The sequence below is a fragment of the Mauremys mutica genome, chromosome 10 (genome assembly GCF_020497125.1).
Source record: "Mauremys mutica isolate MM-2020 ecotype Southern chromosome 10, ASM2049712v1, whole genome shotgun sequence".
In the NCBI taxonomy this organism is placed as follows: Eukaryota; Metazoa; Chordata; order Testudines; family Geoemydidae; genus Mauremys; species Mauremys mutica.
The window spans coordinates 58,694,455-58,710,436 of record NC_059081.1 but is presented as its reverse complement, the minus strand read 5'-3'; the positions used below and the strand labels follow the sequence as shown (position 1 = coordinate 58,710,436).

General features: G+C 40.8%; 1 protein-coding gene across 2 annotated transcripts in view; it reads right to left on the bottom strand.

Annotated features, from left to right (window-relative positions):
* Nucleotides 1-15,982, bottom strand: part of FAM117B (family with sequence similarity 117 member B) — a 78,092-nt gene that overhangs the window by 36,149 nt on the left and 25,961 nt on the right. For both annotated transcript variants that reach the window (XM_044978514.1, XM_044978515.1), the window contains 2 exons: nt 7,708-7,859; nt 1,096-1,188 (listed from right to left, as the gene is read on the bottom strand). In XM_044978514.1, the coding sequence (XP_044834449.1) occupies nt 1,096-1,188; nt 7,708-7,859 (245 nt within the window). The remainder of the gene's footprint in view (nt 1-1,095; nt 1,189-7,707; nt 7,860-15,982) is intronic.

Sequence of the window (15,982 nt, the reverse complement as noted above, 5' to 3'; positions counted from 1 at the left end):
CTTCGTGGCCGGAAACTGTGGATGGTGACAAGTCCTCATTAGATTTGGAGAAAGACTTACTGCCATGCTTATGTGCATGCTTCCTTGGTTCATGACTAGGCCCCAGTGCAGGGTTCCGCAGTAGAGGGGGCGCTCTTCATCTGTTTAGGCCAATGTAAAGGGGGTGTTCCCCAGCTGGGATTCTATGTTGATCCCATGGCAGCCTCCATAAGGTGTTTCCTGAGGCAGAGCATCTGGTTCTCCTGAGTATGAGCAAGGGAGGCAGATACTGTACTTGGACGCAATGTGGGGCTTCCCCCAAGCAGTACATGCTGGTGCATGTTGCTGATGGAAAATGAGTGGGGGCAAGAATCACAGGTTTTGAACCCCGGCATCTTCAGCATACCTAGTACCCAGGCCCGGGTGCTGGGGTGGGGTAACGTTTGGCAGGAAACACCATTGAAGCAGTGTCCCAAGTCCTAAATCGGATATGAAAGCAAGAATTGAACAGAAAACAGAAAAAGTAAATGCAGAACAACTAAGAAATCTAAACTACTAACAGTACTAAGGATAGGTTTTGAAAAGTTTTAGAAAAAGTGTGTCACAAGGACGATTGGAGAGTAGAAGCTGTGGCTCATAGCATGAGGTGGAGAGAAAAAACTGGAGATGCTGATAGCCCACCATGCCCTTTATCACCTCAGGCAAGGCCATGATGCGGCACAGTGTGCATGTGTGGACCGCTGAACAGTACTACTTTCAAAAGCTCCGGCTCGGGGCGCATAACCCTCAGTGGAATACAATATTGGATCATCACGAAAAGAAGAATTCAGTTTGACGGGAATTATACTACCATTTGAACTCCTCTCTCAGCTAACAGATAATTCCTCGATTTCTCATTGCTTTCCCTACCCCACTTCATTAAATATTGGTGTCTTGCACGGTGATCCTATCAGTTAAAACACAGATCAGCCATTATGTATTTCTATTTTCTCCACCTCCAATCTTTATATGACAAGACTAAACACAAACGTTTGCACTTTCTTCAAACCTCATGGTAATAAAATATGCAGACAACAAGCCTGACCCAACTCTATTTCAAACAATAGCTTTCCTGACCTCCTTGAGTTGGTCTGTGCTGCCCCAGGATGCTGAACGCTTGTGAGATCCTTTCTTCTTTTCTAAATATTCTTCAGCCCAGGCACTCTCTGTCTGTAACAAGAAGATTAAAGGATTAATTTTAAAAGGGTATGCTTATTCTCGCCAAAAAACAAAAGAAGAGAAATTAGAAGCAAGTAAGCTAAGAGAGGGCATGTAATTATGATTTTCTGGATTCAGACACTGCTGGAAAGCACAAGTCACTGAATGAAAGCCCTCTATGGCAACTTTGATATTCCTATAAATAATCAGTATGAAGATGTCACCTCAGCCACTCCTATAATCTACATAGTAGATTTCTCCCCTATTTCATATGAACACTTATCACCCCCAACTATAACAGAAGTATTAACTCTAATTTAATTTCACTTAAAACACGGAAAGAATTTGGCCCATTAGGTTTATGTGGGTACAAGTTCCAATCACTTTAGCACTCAGACCAGGGATTAATTTGATCCTGTGTGTTAACAGACATTTCTAGTACTGCTTGAGTACGTGACTAAAGGCCTGGTCTATACTACTGAGTTAGGTCGACAAAAAGCAGCTTATATCGACCTAATTATGTCAGTTTCCACACTACAGCCTTGCTTCCACCGATATAAATGCCCTACTACAGTGACATAACTCTACCTCCATGCGAGGCTTATGTCAGCGTAGTTTGGGAAATGCAGTGTCCATATAGACACTGCAGGTTACTTATATCAACTATTGGCCCTCATTCTTATCAATTTCACGGCTCCGTGCTAGAGCCAAGAAATTGACAAGAGAGCCTGGCTCACAGCCCTGGCTGTCAGCTTGGGGTGGGTGGGGGGCTCCCTGCCCCAAGATGGGCTCCTGTCCAGGCTCTGGACTCCTCACCCTGAACTGAGCTTCTGCCTGGGCTCTGGGCATATAGCTCCCCACAGAAGCCACAGGGGAAGCCGTGCTCCCAACATGCAGTCTGGGGGGAGAGGGAGGCTTCCATCAGGGAGCTGCACACAGAACTGAGAGCCCAGGCTCTCTCAGCTCCCTACACTGCCCCTCTTAAATCAATGGATGCGCACCACCAACAGGAGGCAGCCAGCGTGGACATGAACCACTGTAGTAATTACTGTGGCAGCTGTAAGTCGACCTAACATTACAGCGACTTAAGTTCATAGTGTAGACATGCCACAAGCAAACAAACATTCTGGTATATAAGCAATACTGCACAATTAATGATTGCAATATCACACAAACAACTATACTATAGTCAAGCACTCAAAAGTTAGGAAATACTAGAATTAAGTTGCCTGGGCAACTTTAATTCAACCTCCTGGTGTATATGCATTATGATACTGTCTTTAATTACATGATCACATATTTTTCCCACAGGTCATCTGCGTCATTCAGTGCACAGAATGGATGGTGCTACTGAATAACCAACTAATCAATAGCTTGTTTTATCTTCATTGTTCAATATGTGGCCTAGGCATTATTTACTGTATACTATTCAAATCCTGACCTGAATACAGAAAGAGGGTATTGTGACAGATGCAGCCATTTACCTTATTGATTTAAGTTTTAGTAGGTTTGGAGTCCATTGTATTAAGATGCAAAGTTCATGAATTGTGGAATTATATGTAATTTCTATAGGGGGAGACATGACCAATATAAATCCTGGGAAGTGTCATGAGCTTCAAAAGACTACATGAAACTATGTGCCAGACAAGAATGAATTTATCGGACAAAGTTAGAGAATTTACTGGGGGGAGGCATATGCAAACATACATCCTCCGTTTATGCAAGAACTCAGCCTTTCAAAGTTTCGCCCTGAGAAGGGAACCTTTGTCTGGCGATTACCTGTTCCCAGAGTCCCAAAATCAAAGAACCAAACAGCGTAAAGGAGTGATTCACAGATTCATGGGTGTTCTTTTTCTGAGCAAAATCTGGTATGAACTTGTGAGTACAGAAAAACCCTACCCATTGTGGAGTTTGAAGGACTGAGCACCTACCTGCCACAGCCCTTCCTAGAGTTGGGCGTGATCTCTTGTAAGCTTATCAGCATGTGTGTAGATCAGGGTGGCCAACCAGCGGCTCTGGAGCCGCATGCAACTCTTCAGAAGATAATATGAAGCTCCTGCCAGGAGCCAACTCTGGGGGGAATATGGAGGGTGCTCAGCACTGAGGAGGCTCTGGGGGGGAGGAGTGAGGACATGGCTCACTGGAGGAGAGGCCCCCAAATAGGGTGGGATAGGGCAGGAAGAGGTGGGGTGGGGTTGGGGACGTGGTAAAAGGAGTGGAGTTGGAGGCAGGGCCTGGGGTACAGCCAGGGTTATAGCAACCCCTGGCCAGCGCCTGTGTCTCCTTCAATAAAGCACATAGCGACTAGCTGGTATGGAAATTTTTAATCAAAATTTTTCTTACACCATCTAACAATGGAAGGCAAGTGCAAACAGAAAAGAAAATACACAGATGAAAATCGAGGCTTCCAACAGGATTGGGAGAATAAGTACTTTTTCGTTGAACATAATGGTAAGGCCATGTGTCTTCTTTGCCAGACGTGTGTATCTCACTTCAAATCTTCAAAACTTGCAGTGTCATTTTGCTTCGAGCCATGCACATATGGATCAAGAATTCCTAGAAGGTTCTGAACACTGCACTTTAAAACTGAAAACTTTGTTTTTTCAAACAGATGTAGAAGCCCAGGTCTTCACCAGATTTGCCAACCGATTAACGCTGCAGTCTGCAGTGTCCTATTATGTGGTCTGGCACATAGCCCGTGCAAAAAAGCCCTACTCTGAAGGTGAGTTTATAAAAACATGGTTCACTGATGTGAAGTCAATCCTGTCACCAGAGAAGCGAGAATCTACAGAAGAAAATTTCTGGCCCGTAGCTTTCACACCACACAATAGAATGCAGAATCTCTGATCTTAACAGTGACATCGAATCGCAACTGTACTTGCAACTTCAACAGTGTGAGTATTTGAGCATCGCTTTAGATGAGTTGTGCGATGTACAGAATAAACCGCAATTATCGGTATTTGTCCAGACTGTGTCTGACGACTGTGTTGTAAAGGGAAAGAACTCCTGGATATCGTGCCACTAACAGGACAGAACTTGTGGATGAGATCTAAAGGAGGTATTGATGTTGTTAGTTGTGAAACACCACTTCCCTTTACAGAAGCTCACTGTCATTGCAACGGATGGGGCTCCATCCATGGGGGGATCTGTGAATGGATTAGTAGGGCTTTGTAAGTCTGACGAGAGCTTTCCTGAATTTTGGCCATTTCACTGTATTTATCAGGAGCAACTGGAATCTAAAAATCTCAAATTTGATCACGTCATGAAACCTGTCTTGCACATTGTGAATTTCATTTGCCCAAATGCACTCAATCACAGACAATTTCAAAATCTAATCAAAAGATCTGGATGAAGACGACTTCCCTGCCAATTTGCCATTTCACTGTGCAGTTCGAGGACTCTCGAGAGGTAAAGTTATTTCCCTTTTTTGGAGCTCCTGGAACCAGTAAAATTGTTTATGGAGAAAAAGCACAGAATACACCCTGAGCTTACAGATCCTGGGTGGGTTCTAGCTTTGGCATTTCTTGCGGACATGCTGCTGCATTTGGATAAACCTGGACTTACAAAGAAAATTCCGGTTGCTGTCTGATCTAGTGCAAAGTGTATTTGCGTTCATGAACAAACTGCAGCTGTTTCACAGACAAATGCTTGAGGGAGAGCTGACATACTTTCCCTCAATGTCACAACTTCAAGCCAAAGCAAAAGAAGATGCAGCAGAATCTCTAAAATGGAGCACAACTAGATGTGAGCATGATTAAAGATCCTAAGGACAGTTTTGAGGAAAGATTCCAAGTTTTACAGTGGAAAAGACCTCAGATCAGATTTCTGATTGACCCTTTTGGTGCTGAAGCCAATTGTCTGAATCCCTCTTTAGTCACTGATGAAGCAATATCCCAGAGGGAAATAATAGAACTTTTGGAAGATAACAGATTGAAATCTGTTCAGAAGACAGAGGGGATCCTTACTTTCTGGAAATCTGTACCAAAGGATACTCAGCACTAAACTACAACCATCCTAAATGATTAGCAAAGAATGGAGAAAAACCTCGGATCCGAACAGACCAGAGTGGTCCACTTCAGTCTAGCACAGACTATAGCAGGGTTAAAAAAAACCCAAACACCTAGATAAATTCAAGGAGCATAGGTCCATTAATGGTTATTAGCCAGGATGCGCAGGGATGGTGTCCCTAACCTCTGTTTGCCAGAAGCTGGGAATGGAAGGGAGGGAATGTTCTGTTCATTCCCTCTGGGGAGCCTGGCATTGGCCACTGTCAGAAGACAGGATACTGGGCTAGACAGACCTTTGGTCTGACCCAATATGGCCGTTCTTATATAGCACAATGGCTGACATGATAGAGGGCACTGCGCACTCTTATACATCCTTGCCCCCAGAACATTTGGTGACATTGAGGAGAAGGGTAAGAGGGGGATTGGTCTCATGGATATTGCTTTGAGAAGCTTCTTTGCAATACCTATTAGAGGGAGCAGAGCCACTCAAAGAAGAAGACCTTCCTCTTTTTTGAACCAAGGGTGATCCAAATCCAGCTAACTACAGATGTAGCATTTCTGCAGAGACAGACACAGACAGATAGAGAATTTCAAGTAGCCAGATCCTAAGCTATAAAGGATCTTAGACGTCAAAACCAACACTCAGATGATATTGCTTACATGGTTCTGCTAAATGCACTAGCCAATAAGGCCTCCAGCTTTTACTAATAATGAAGCATTATAGAGAGAACAGAATGTATCTATTTTGTGTCTTGACAAACCAACACTTTTACACAGCATGGTTTTGAAGATTCATTGCACCAAGTGCACTCAAGGGAAAAGCATTCAAGGAAAGTACAATCAAGATATACTTGCTGTAAGCATGAGGCTAACTGGCTAGATGAAATAAAAATTTGATTTATGTGTGAGCAATTGGAGAATAGTTTCTTATGTTCTACATTAAAACAAAAACTCTACATCTCTGTTGCAAGCGATAAATGAGCTGAAACCACTCAAACGACCAAGTTTTTTACCCCCCAAAATATACTTCTCTTTTGTCAAGACTTTGACACCTAGACACCAGTTCCTACTCAATTACGATATCCCAGCATATGCTATGCTGTGAGAATATGCCCACCACTGAATCCCACAACAGAGTGTTGGCACTCCATGGTAGTATTTTCAAGGGGGCTAATATGTAAAGAAATTTTAAGGGGATGTTAACTTTGGAAACTGTAAAAGGTAAAATAGGATGTTTAAACTTAGTAATGTTCTAAGTTACTTTCCTGCCTTGATCATTTGGCTAGGAGAAGGGGTGGAAGAAAGCAGGGATGGATGACAATTCTATATATTCTTCTAAGATCAGATGAGAGTAGGAGGTTTTTAAAGTTGGTGTGTGAGAGTGTGTGTGAGAGAGAGAGAGAGAGAGAGAGAGAGAGAGAGAGAGAGAGAGAGTGTGTGTGTGTGTGTGAGAGAGAGAGAGAGAGATCAGAGGATGCTGCTTTCCATTTCTTGCTATAAAGAACATAGAAATATGCCAAAATGTTTAACAATTACAAAATTAAGCAACTCCCTACATCTAAATGCAAGTATTTTTGAATGCTGTGTTCAGTACAGAAGCTGACAGTCAACTTTTACAGGTTGGTTTGAATTCATCACAGTGTGAAGTCAGTAGCAAAAGACTGGAACACGCTTTTATATTTTGTTACATGTTTTTTAAATGGTTTGGTGTACAAATCACTACAAATTCTGAAGGAAAAGCCAGAGAAAATAATTCTCATTCTATGTCATACTCTAAATATTATAAAAAATGGTTGCCTTCTTCCTTAACAGACAAGCAGCAGTGATCATTTTCAGAGCAGTGAAGGATTCTGATGCTCTCTACAGATTCCCAGACCAGGATTCCTCAGGCACTTACTCCCACACAAGCAAGCAAGTGTTCAAATATGGTGATTTTAAATATTTTGCAATTCAGCTAAATCTCCTTAGAATTTCACAGAACAAAAGAAAAGCCACTTCCATAACCTAAGAGGTTTCTCTTTGCTGAGCATCAAAGGCCTGCTGCCAACCATAAAGGAGTTAATGCTTCTCAAAGGCAAAAAGTCACAAGAATGCCTGATAATGGAAAGTGTTGTGCCTCTATACTATACTCTATACTAGCTGCCTCTATAATTAAGGAGCTATACAAATAAAATGTCATGCAATAATACCCATGTAATAGTTTAAATATTACCACCACCAATGTGGTCCTCTAATCTGCACTTGAAGTTTGAGCAATAAAAAACAAGTTTAGATGCATGATGCACTAGTGCCTTTCTGACTTTAAATGAGTGACAACAGAGGTAGATCTTGTCTCTTCTGCCCCCCCCCTTTTTTGGGGGGGAGGGGGACGTGCAAGGGTGCAAAGAATTTGGGAATAAATAGAAAAACAAACTCTCTCCAGGAATTTGGGAAGGGAAGAAAAATTCCAAAGAAATGAGCTTGGAAGGTGAATGAATACAGGAAAAAAAAAAAAAAAGACACACCCCTAACAAAACTGTCTTACCTGCGTGGCTTTGTCCCTCATACAGGGAGCAGCCTGTCCATGATTATCACGAGGCCATTGTCCAGCGAGGTAGGGAGCAGCAAGTGTATCCAGTGAGGAAGTGCGGCGAATTATACTGGAAGGGCTTGATGAAGGTGGTCGTGATTTGTCAACTAGAAAAAATAAAAACAATAATAAGATTTCACAAGTGAAGTGTGGGTGTAAAATTCAATAAAGCAAATTTTCAATTAGCCATACTGGAAACAGAATTGTTATGTATTCAGTACAGAGTGCACACACACAAAATGTAATACCATAGGAGCTATGAGACACCACTTGGAAATTAAGCTCAGAATTTGCTTTTTGTTGTTGTTCTTTTAAACTTTGCCCCATGATTACATTGCTCTCATGAAATGTGTTTTCAGAGTTTCCCTATAAAAGCACAGAACAAAGCAATTACCAATATTATTAGGGTGGTTTTTGTTGTTTTTTTGCTGTGACTTTTAAGTACTACCAAAATTTATGCCCAATTTAATACTGGATTTATTTTTAAAGCCCAGGCTGTTGATCCATATGCCAACTACTGCATAGTTTATTTCCACAATGATCAACAAAACTGAGCTTATACTACTAAGCAGAAAACAGCCATCCTGATGGACAGCTATGCATAAGGCTGCTAATGACTTTGGACTACGCATATGGTAACCTAGCCCAAAAAAAGAAAAAAAAGAAAGAGTGCACATGATCAGAGTTCAGAATGAGACACTTCATAGACGTAAAGATAAAGAGTTAATATTTAGCTGCTAGACATTTCAGTATGCAAAATATTTACATTTGTTTTCTTAATATTGGAAGAACAAGTAATTTAGACTCAAAATGTGATCTACCTAGAATATGGTTTTAAAATGATGCATGGAATGCTTGTCCTCCATACTGAAAATAAATGGGGTAGTCTCAGAAAGACAGGTTACCAATAGCTTGTTCTTAGAGAGGCACCACTGTGCATTCAGACTTGTGGAATTCAGAGTCAAGTTGTGAAACAGCACTGAAAAGCAGTACAGGAGGGAAGGATGTGTGTGTACATGAGCATTCTGATGCATAAGTGAAGTCCTCACCCTACTCTATACAAAGGGGTGCACCTTCCCAAACACCTCAGTTCCTTCTCTTTAAGGACAGAAACCTGATTTTTCATAGAAATCCTAAGTAGGGGGTAGGTGTGTGGATAGTGTGACTACACAGAGGCAGTTCCCAAAGAACAGTAGTTACTGATAAGTAACCTTTTTCTTCGTGGATGGCCTCTGTGCATTCCTACTTGTGGGAGATTAACAAGCCATCAGGTGGATGGTGGGAGAGGAATACTCAGGAGTGCAAGTAGACTGGTACGCTCCAATATGCAGTACCGGCAAGAGATTTTTAGCGGGTACAGGGTACCAGAAACACTTGGGGAGGCTAGCCTTCCCTCCCCCTCCAGAGGGTGGGGGAGCTGCACTCTGCTCCTTAAAAGAGCAGAATGCGACTAGGGAGGACATTCATTCTTTATATGGGTTTAACAGCACAATACATATGTTAACAAACTTAAACAAAGGCTTTGTTTAAATTTGTTAGCATATGTATTCTGCTGTTAAATTGGTCGAGAGTCCTCAAGAGGGGAGGGGGTGGGACAGATGGAAGGTGTTTAAACAGTGGTTTTGACCCTGCTCCAGCCTCTGGACTATGAACATATACTGATGGGACCATTCTAACCAAAGGACTGAGGACTTTAAGGTAATCTGAAGCCTTCATATTTCCTTGATCCTTTACAGATGGACTTATGAGTTGGATATGGTACAGAAACTGTTCTAGCCTCATTGAAGGCTGATTTTTCCCTTGCAATGGACAAAGATCAGATGTCTGCTGACTTTCTCACATGAGTCAGCAGCCTTTGATACCTGTGGTATAAGCAACATGGCCCTTGCTTGAGTGGTTTTGTTCTTTCCTCTCCAAATGTCAAAGCCTGTTCCCATTGAACTCAATAGCAAAACTTTTTTTTTTAATTTCAATGGGAACAGGATTGGGTTCTAATCCCAGTTGGCCATGGACCTGCTGTGTTGCCTTGACCGAGTCACTTAGGGCTTGGCTACACTTGAAAGTTGCAGCGCTGGGAGTTACAGCGCTGGTCATGCAGCTGTGCAGGAACAGCGCTGGTGTGTGGCCACATTTGCAGCATTTGCAGCGCTGTTGGGAGTGCTGCATTATGGGCAGCTATCCCAGCATTCAAGTGGCAACAACGTGCTTTTCAAAAGAGGGGGTGGAGGGTGGTGTACTGTGACAGGGAGCGGGGAAGATAGAGAGAGTGGACTTTTGGAGCCAACACTGTGTGTTAGCTTCCTGGATTGAAAAATCACAAAATGTTCGCGAACCCTTAGTCTTAATTGCAAACAGCCTGCATCCAACGCTGTTTCTCTGTCAAGCAAACATTCACTCCCTGCCTCTCATTTGATCGTTCACAGCCAGGTACAGATAGCTCCTGTTTGCTGTGATCAGTGTTTGTTTTTTTAGATAAGCAGTTCAACGGAGCTCCGATCGGAGTTCACAACAAAACAAAGAGAGGTTGCATAACAAAACAAAGAGAGTAATTTAGTTAAAAGCATTCTGGGATATCTCCTTATTCCCTGGAGGCCAATAAAAGCACTGGTGTGTGTCCACACTTGATGAGCAGCGCTGGATCACCAGTGCTGCAATCGCTACACCCCAACCTGACCAGGTGTACAGCCAGCGCTGCAGCCAGGGAGTTGCAGTGCTGGATGTGCCTTGCAGGTGTGGATGGTTACTAATTGCAGCCCTGGAAAGCCTCTACCAGCGCTGCAACTTGCAAGTGTAGCCAAGCCCTTAATCTCACATTACCCATCTGTAAAGTTTTATTACTCTTGAGGGAAGTACCATATAATCTTTAAAAGCTTTAAGTGGCCTACATGTATGTTTTATATCTCAAAAACATGGCACTTCAAAACTAAAAAATGCCATAACTAAGGCTATGAGTCTGTCACAGAGGTCACAGATTCTGTGACTTTCCGTGACCTCTGCAGCAGCCCCTGGGCCATCAGCAGCAGTCTGGGTGTGTGGGAGGGGGCTCAGGGTAAGGGGCAGGAGTTTGGAGAGTGCAGGGGGTGTGCGGCCGCCCTGCAGCTTCTAGGTGGTGGAGGCGGTCTCTGCGCTGCCTGCAGGCCCCATCCCCACAGCTCCCACTGGCTGCAGTTCCTGGCTGATGGGAGCTGCGGCAGCCAGCGCTTGTGGCGGGAGCAGTGGAGGAGCCCATGCACTCCACCACCTAGGAGCTGCAGGGATGCGGAGCCAGGTGGAGAACCCCTGCCAGCCCTCCCTCACCCAGTACCAGTGGGGTTGCCAGGCCACATGCTGCATCCCGCCACGCCACGCCCCCCAGCACCTGCAGAGCCCCTGGACCGCCCCCTCCCCCAACCCTCCAAGTTTTAGTAATGGTGGGTATTTTTAGTAAAAGTCATGGACAGGTCACAGGCCCATGAATTTTTGTTTATCGCCTATGACCTGTCCATGACTTTTACTAAAAAATACCTGTGACTAAAACGTAGCCTTGGCCATAACATCTTTATTTGTGACTTGATACATATTAAGAGCTATAGTTCAAAAGTATGCTCAAAATGCACCAAATAGTCTGTAGAAGTTACTCAGGGAGATTTACATGAGAAAAGCTTGTTGGAAACCTTGAAAGAAATAACCTGAGTGCAGGACAATTTATTGCTAATTTACTGTCTTTATTCTGTGAGTGAAGTAGAAAATCAAAATTTAGCAGCATAGATTTGAGAGCAGATTTCAAGTATTTGCTCAAGCATTCCCTCCCCCCTTAAGGTTTCTTTCCTTTTTTTTTTAAAAAAAAATTATAAACAAAAAAAAGGAAGTCTGATGACAATGACAATTTATTTCTCTCGCCTACTCTTCTCTTAAGGACACATTACATAAATTGAAAGAGTTCATCAGTTACCCCAATTTGGTATCACTCCAAGGTATGGTACAGGAGACATCTCGAAAGGGACATATATAATAATTAATTTTGCTAGTCTAATTTGAGAAACAAAGCGTTGAAATAAATTTTAAAAAGAAATTTTGAAAAGTAACCGTTTCCCCTTCTATATTACATTCAGAATGATCTGCCATCATATACAGTTTGCGTGAAACTTACCAAGATATTTTCAAACTCGTTAATATTTATTTTAAGTAGAGCTGTCAATTAAATCGAAGTTAACTCATGTGATTAACTCAGAAAAATTAATCGCGATTAACTGCACTTATAACAATAGAATACCAATTGAAATTTATTAAATATTTTTGGATGTTTTTCTATATTATCAATATTGATTTCAATTACAACACAGAATACAAAGGGCACAGTGCTCATTTTATTTTTTTTATTACAAATATATGCAGTATAAAAATGATAAATGAAATAGTATTTTTCAATTCACCTCATGCAAGTACTGAAGTGCAATCTCTATCATGAAAGTGTAATTTACAAATGCAGATTTTTTTGGTTACATAACTTCACTCAAAAACAAAACAATGTAAAACTTCAGAGCTTACAATTCCACTCAGTCCTACTTCTTGTTCAGCCAATTGCTAAGACAAACAAGTTTGTTTACATTGACGGGAGATACTTCTGCCTACTTCTTATTTACAATGTCACCTGAAAGTGAGAACAGGCATTCGCATGGCACTTTTGTAGCCGGCGTTGGAAGGTATTTACATGCCAGATATGCTAAACATTCATATGCCCCTTCATGCTTCAGCCACCATTCCAGAAGACATGCTTCCATGCTGATGATGCTCTTTAAAAAAATGTGTTGATTAAATTTTTGACTGTACTCCTTGGGGGGGAGAATTGCACGTCTCCTGCTCTGTTTTACCTGCATTCTGCATATATTTAATGTTATAGCAGTCTTGGATGATGACCCAGCACATGTTCATTTTAAGAACACTTTCACAGCAAATTTGACAAAACGCAAAGAAGGTACCGATGTGAGATTTCCAAATATAGCTACAGCACTAGAACCAAGGTTTAAGAATCTGAAGTGCTGTCCAAAATCTGAGAGGGACGAAGTGTGGAGCATGCTTTTAGAAATCTTAAAAGAGCAATACCCTAATGCAGAAACTAGAGAACCCAAACACCAAAAAAGAAAATCAAACTTCTGCTGGTGACATCTGACTCAGATGATGAAAATGAACATGCGTCAGTCCGCACTGCTTTGGATTGTTATCAAGCAGAACCCATCATCAGCATGGAAGCATGTCCTCTGGAATGGTGGTTTAAGCATAAAGGAACATATGAATCTTTAGCACATCTGGCATGTAAAAATCTTGTGACGCCAGCTACAACAGTACCATTCAAATGCCTGTTCTCACTTTTAGGCAACGTTGTAAACAAGAAGCACGCAGCATTATCTCCTGCAAATTGTAGCCAACCTTGTTTGTCTGAGTGATTGGCTGACCAAGAAATAGAACTGAGTGGACTTGTAAGGTCTAAAGTTTTACATTGTTTTATTTCTGAATGCAGTTTTTTTTGTACATAATTTTACATTTGTAAGTTCAACTTTCATGATAAAGAGATTGCACTACAGTACTTGTATGAGGTGAACTGAAAAATACAACTTTTTTGTTTTTTACAGTGCAAATATTTGTAATAAAAATAAAGTGAACACTGTACACATTGTATTCTATGTTGTAATTGAAATTAATATATTTGAAAATGTAGAAAACATCCAAAAATATTTAAAATAAATGGTGTTCTATTGTTGACCAGTGCGATTAATCGTGATTGAAATTAATTTGTTAAATCTCTTCACAGTCCTAATTTTAAATAAAATATTTGCGTAGAGACAGCTTCCAACAGCATTCTAGAGACCCAAAAAAAAAAAAAGAATCCCAACCCCAAAGAGCCAAAAGATTTAAATTAGACTAATGTAGAACATGAAAGTAACACAGGAAAGGAGGAATATGGGTTAAATCAAAAATAACTGAAGTTGTACAGCGAGTGATTCATACAAATTCTATTTTTAAGTAGCAATTTGTGACTGTGGAAATGAAAAAATAGGTAGCACATGAACTGAAGTTGATAGAAAGCAAGGCAAAAATAGGGAATTTTAAGGAGGGATATGAAGGAAAGTGAGGATGTCTGCAAGACACAAAGAAAGAGGTTGTTCCAAGTTAGGCTGCAGCATGTAAGAAAACACAAGGTTAAAGTGGAAAGGTCAACCTACATCATTGAGTTGACTCTGTGTAACAAAGGCCATAAAATTTTGTCCAGTAATTCCCACATTAAACCTATCTGTAAGGGAACACAAAGGGGCAAGGTGAACGGTTAGAACACAGGGGACAAGAAGAGGAGCAACAGAAGAGAAAAGATGGAGGCAGAGGCCTATATTCCTCCTGCCTGTACCAAGATAGAAATGATTATATGAAAAAGGTAGCCATATTACCAGCAATATTCCTCATACAAATTTATGTGCAACTGTAAAGTTATTGACGGATATTGGCCTAAGTTGCTGGGCAGAGGACACACCCTAAAATCTACATTTTTAGGGTGTTGTATTAATTGCAATTGACACAGCACATGTAGGCCTACCTGAGCTAATTTTAATTGAGCTACCTTGCTAAAATTAACAGCATAGCTGCAACAGCTTGGGCAGTGGTATATGCTAGCCACCCAAATACATACCTAAGGTAACAGGCAGGATTGTTCTTGGATGGCTAACCCACACTACCACTTGTGCTGCCATGGCTACACTCCTTTTTTAGCAAGCTAGATCAAATCAAAGCTAGTTCAGATATGCCTACAAACCTTGCAACTGCCCCTCCTAACTGCTGTTTAGACATACCCTTAAAGGCAACATAGTAGCAAGTCAGTCTGTTAAGAATGAATGAGGAGGGACATTAGTGAAAAGAGACTTAATTTCAAGCATCTAACAGTGTTGTAGCTGACAGGGTCTCTAAAAACTTTATATATTGTTACTTTGCATTTAGCCAGGACAGTGGCTAATTAAAGTCAACACTAACAAGTGTACAAACAAATACCAGTGTAAACTTGGACACCGACATTTAAATCTGAAATTCTTCTAATTGAGAAAGGTGAGAGAAGCCTTACAAGCACAGCTATACTTGCAACACTTTTGAAAAGACTACTTTAAAATTTATCTTAAAATATATCATTGAAATAAACATTAGCTTCATTATATTTGTTATTAATACACACTTTATATACTAAAACTATTTCTAGGAAGAGGTCTGATGACAAGAAAAAGAGTGTTTATTAATAACAGTAGTACCTCAATTTTTTTTTTTTAAACACTTAAAGGGAAAAACTGACCATCATTATTTCTGAATTCCACAGCTGGCTGTTTCAGTTCCACAACCACAATTTAAAAATTCTCACAAAACTATGTAGTCAAATACGATTTTTCTTGGTGCACTGTACTTTTATGTACTACCAAGAATAAACCACCCCATCCTACAGTGACAGGCACACACCCTCTTACTTCAAATTCCTCTCCAAAATCCACTTGTGGAGCCTACAAACATTAATCCCTTTTAAAACAGGCCAGCACCACCCAAAATTTTATATATAAAAAGTTAACTCTGAACTATCATCTGGTCTCTCAATGTGTTTTTGTCTGATCTCTAGTTTTCAATATATAATCTCTTTAGTGCAAGGGACCAACTTTTCCAGTCTTTGTATAAGACTTCCCAAGTAAACAATAACAACAGAATCATAGAAATCTATGGCTGGAAGGGACCTCAAGAGGTCATCTAGTCCCATCCCTCCAAGATGAAGCAGGATTAAGTATACCTAGACCATCCATGATAGATTTTTGTCTAACCTGTTCTTAAAAACCCCCAATGGCAGGGCTTCCACAACCTCACTCAGTAACCTGTAATGTTTTCAAATGAATTCTTACTCAGTAGAGAATTATACTTTTATAAAGTTCTGTTGTTTCATATACACAACTTAGTATTAAATACTTAAATACTTAGTATTAAATGCAAAAAAACCTTGTTAATGCAAAATTGATGTTGCAAGAATAAGCACTTAATTCTCAAGAAATTCGAACAACTTTTGTTAAATGTGGCAACTTGAACTTGGCCACAAACAAAAATGCATTAAGTGTACCATGTTAGAGTGTTACATTTAATAAATGAAAGGAAAAAATAAACAAACAAAAAAAAACACAGAAATTCTACAGATACCTACCATGGCCAAGTTAAACACTGTCCTTATTGGAGAACAGCAATA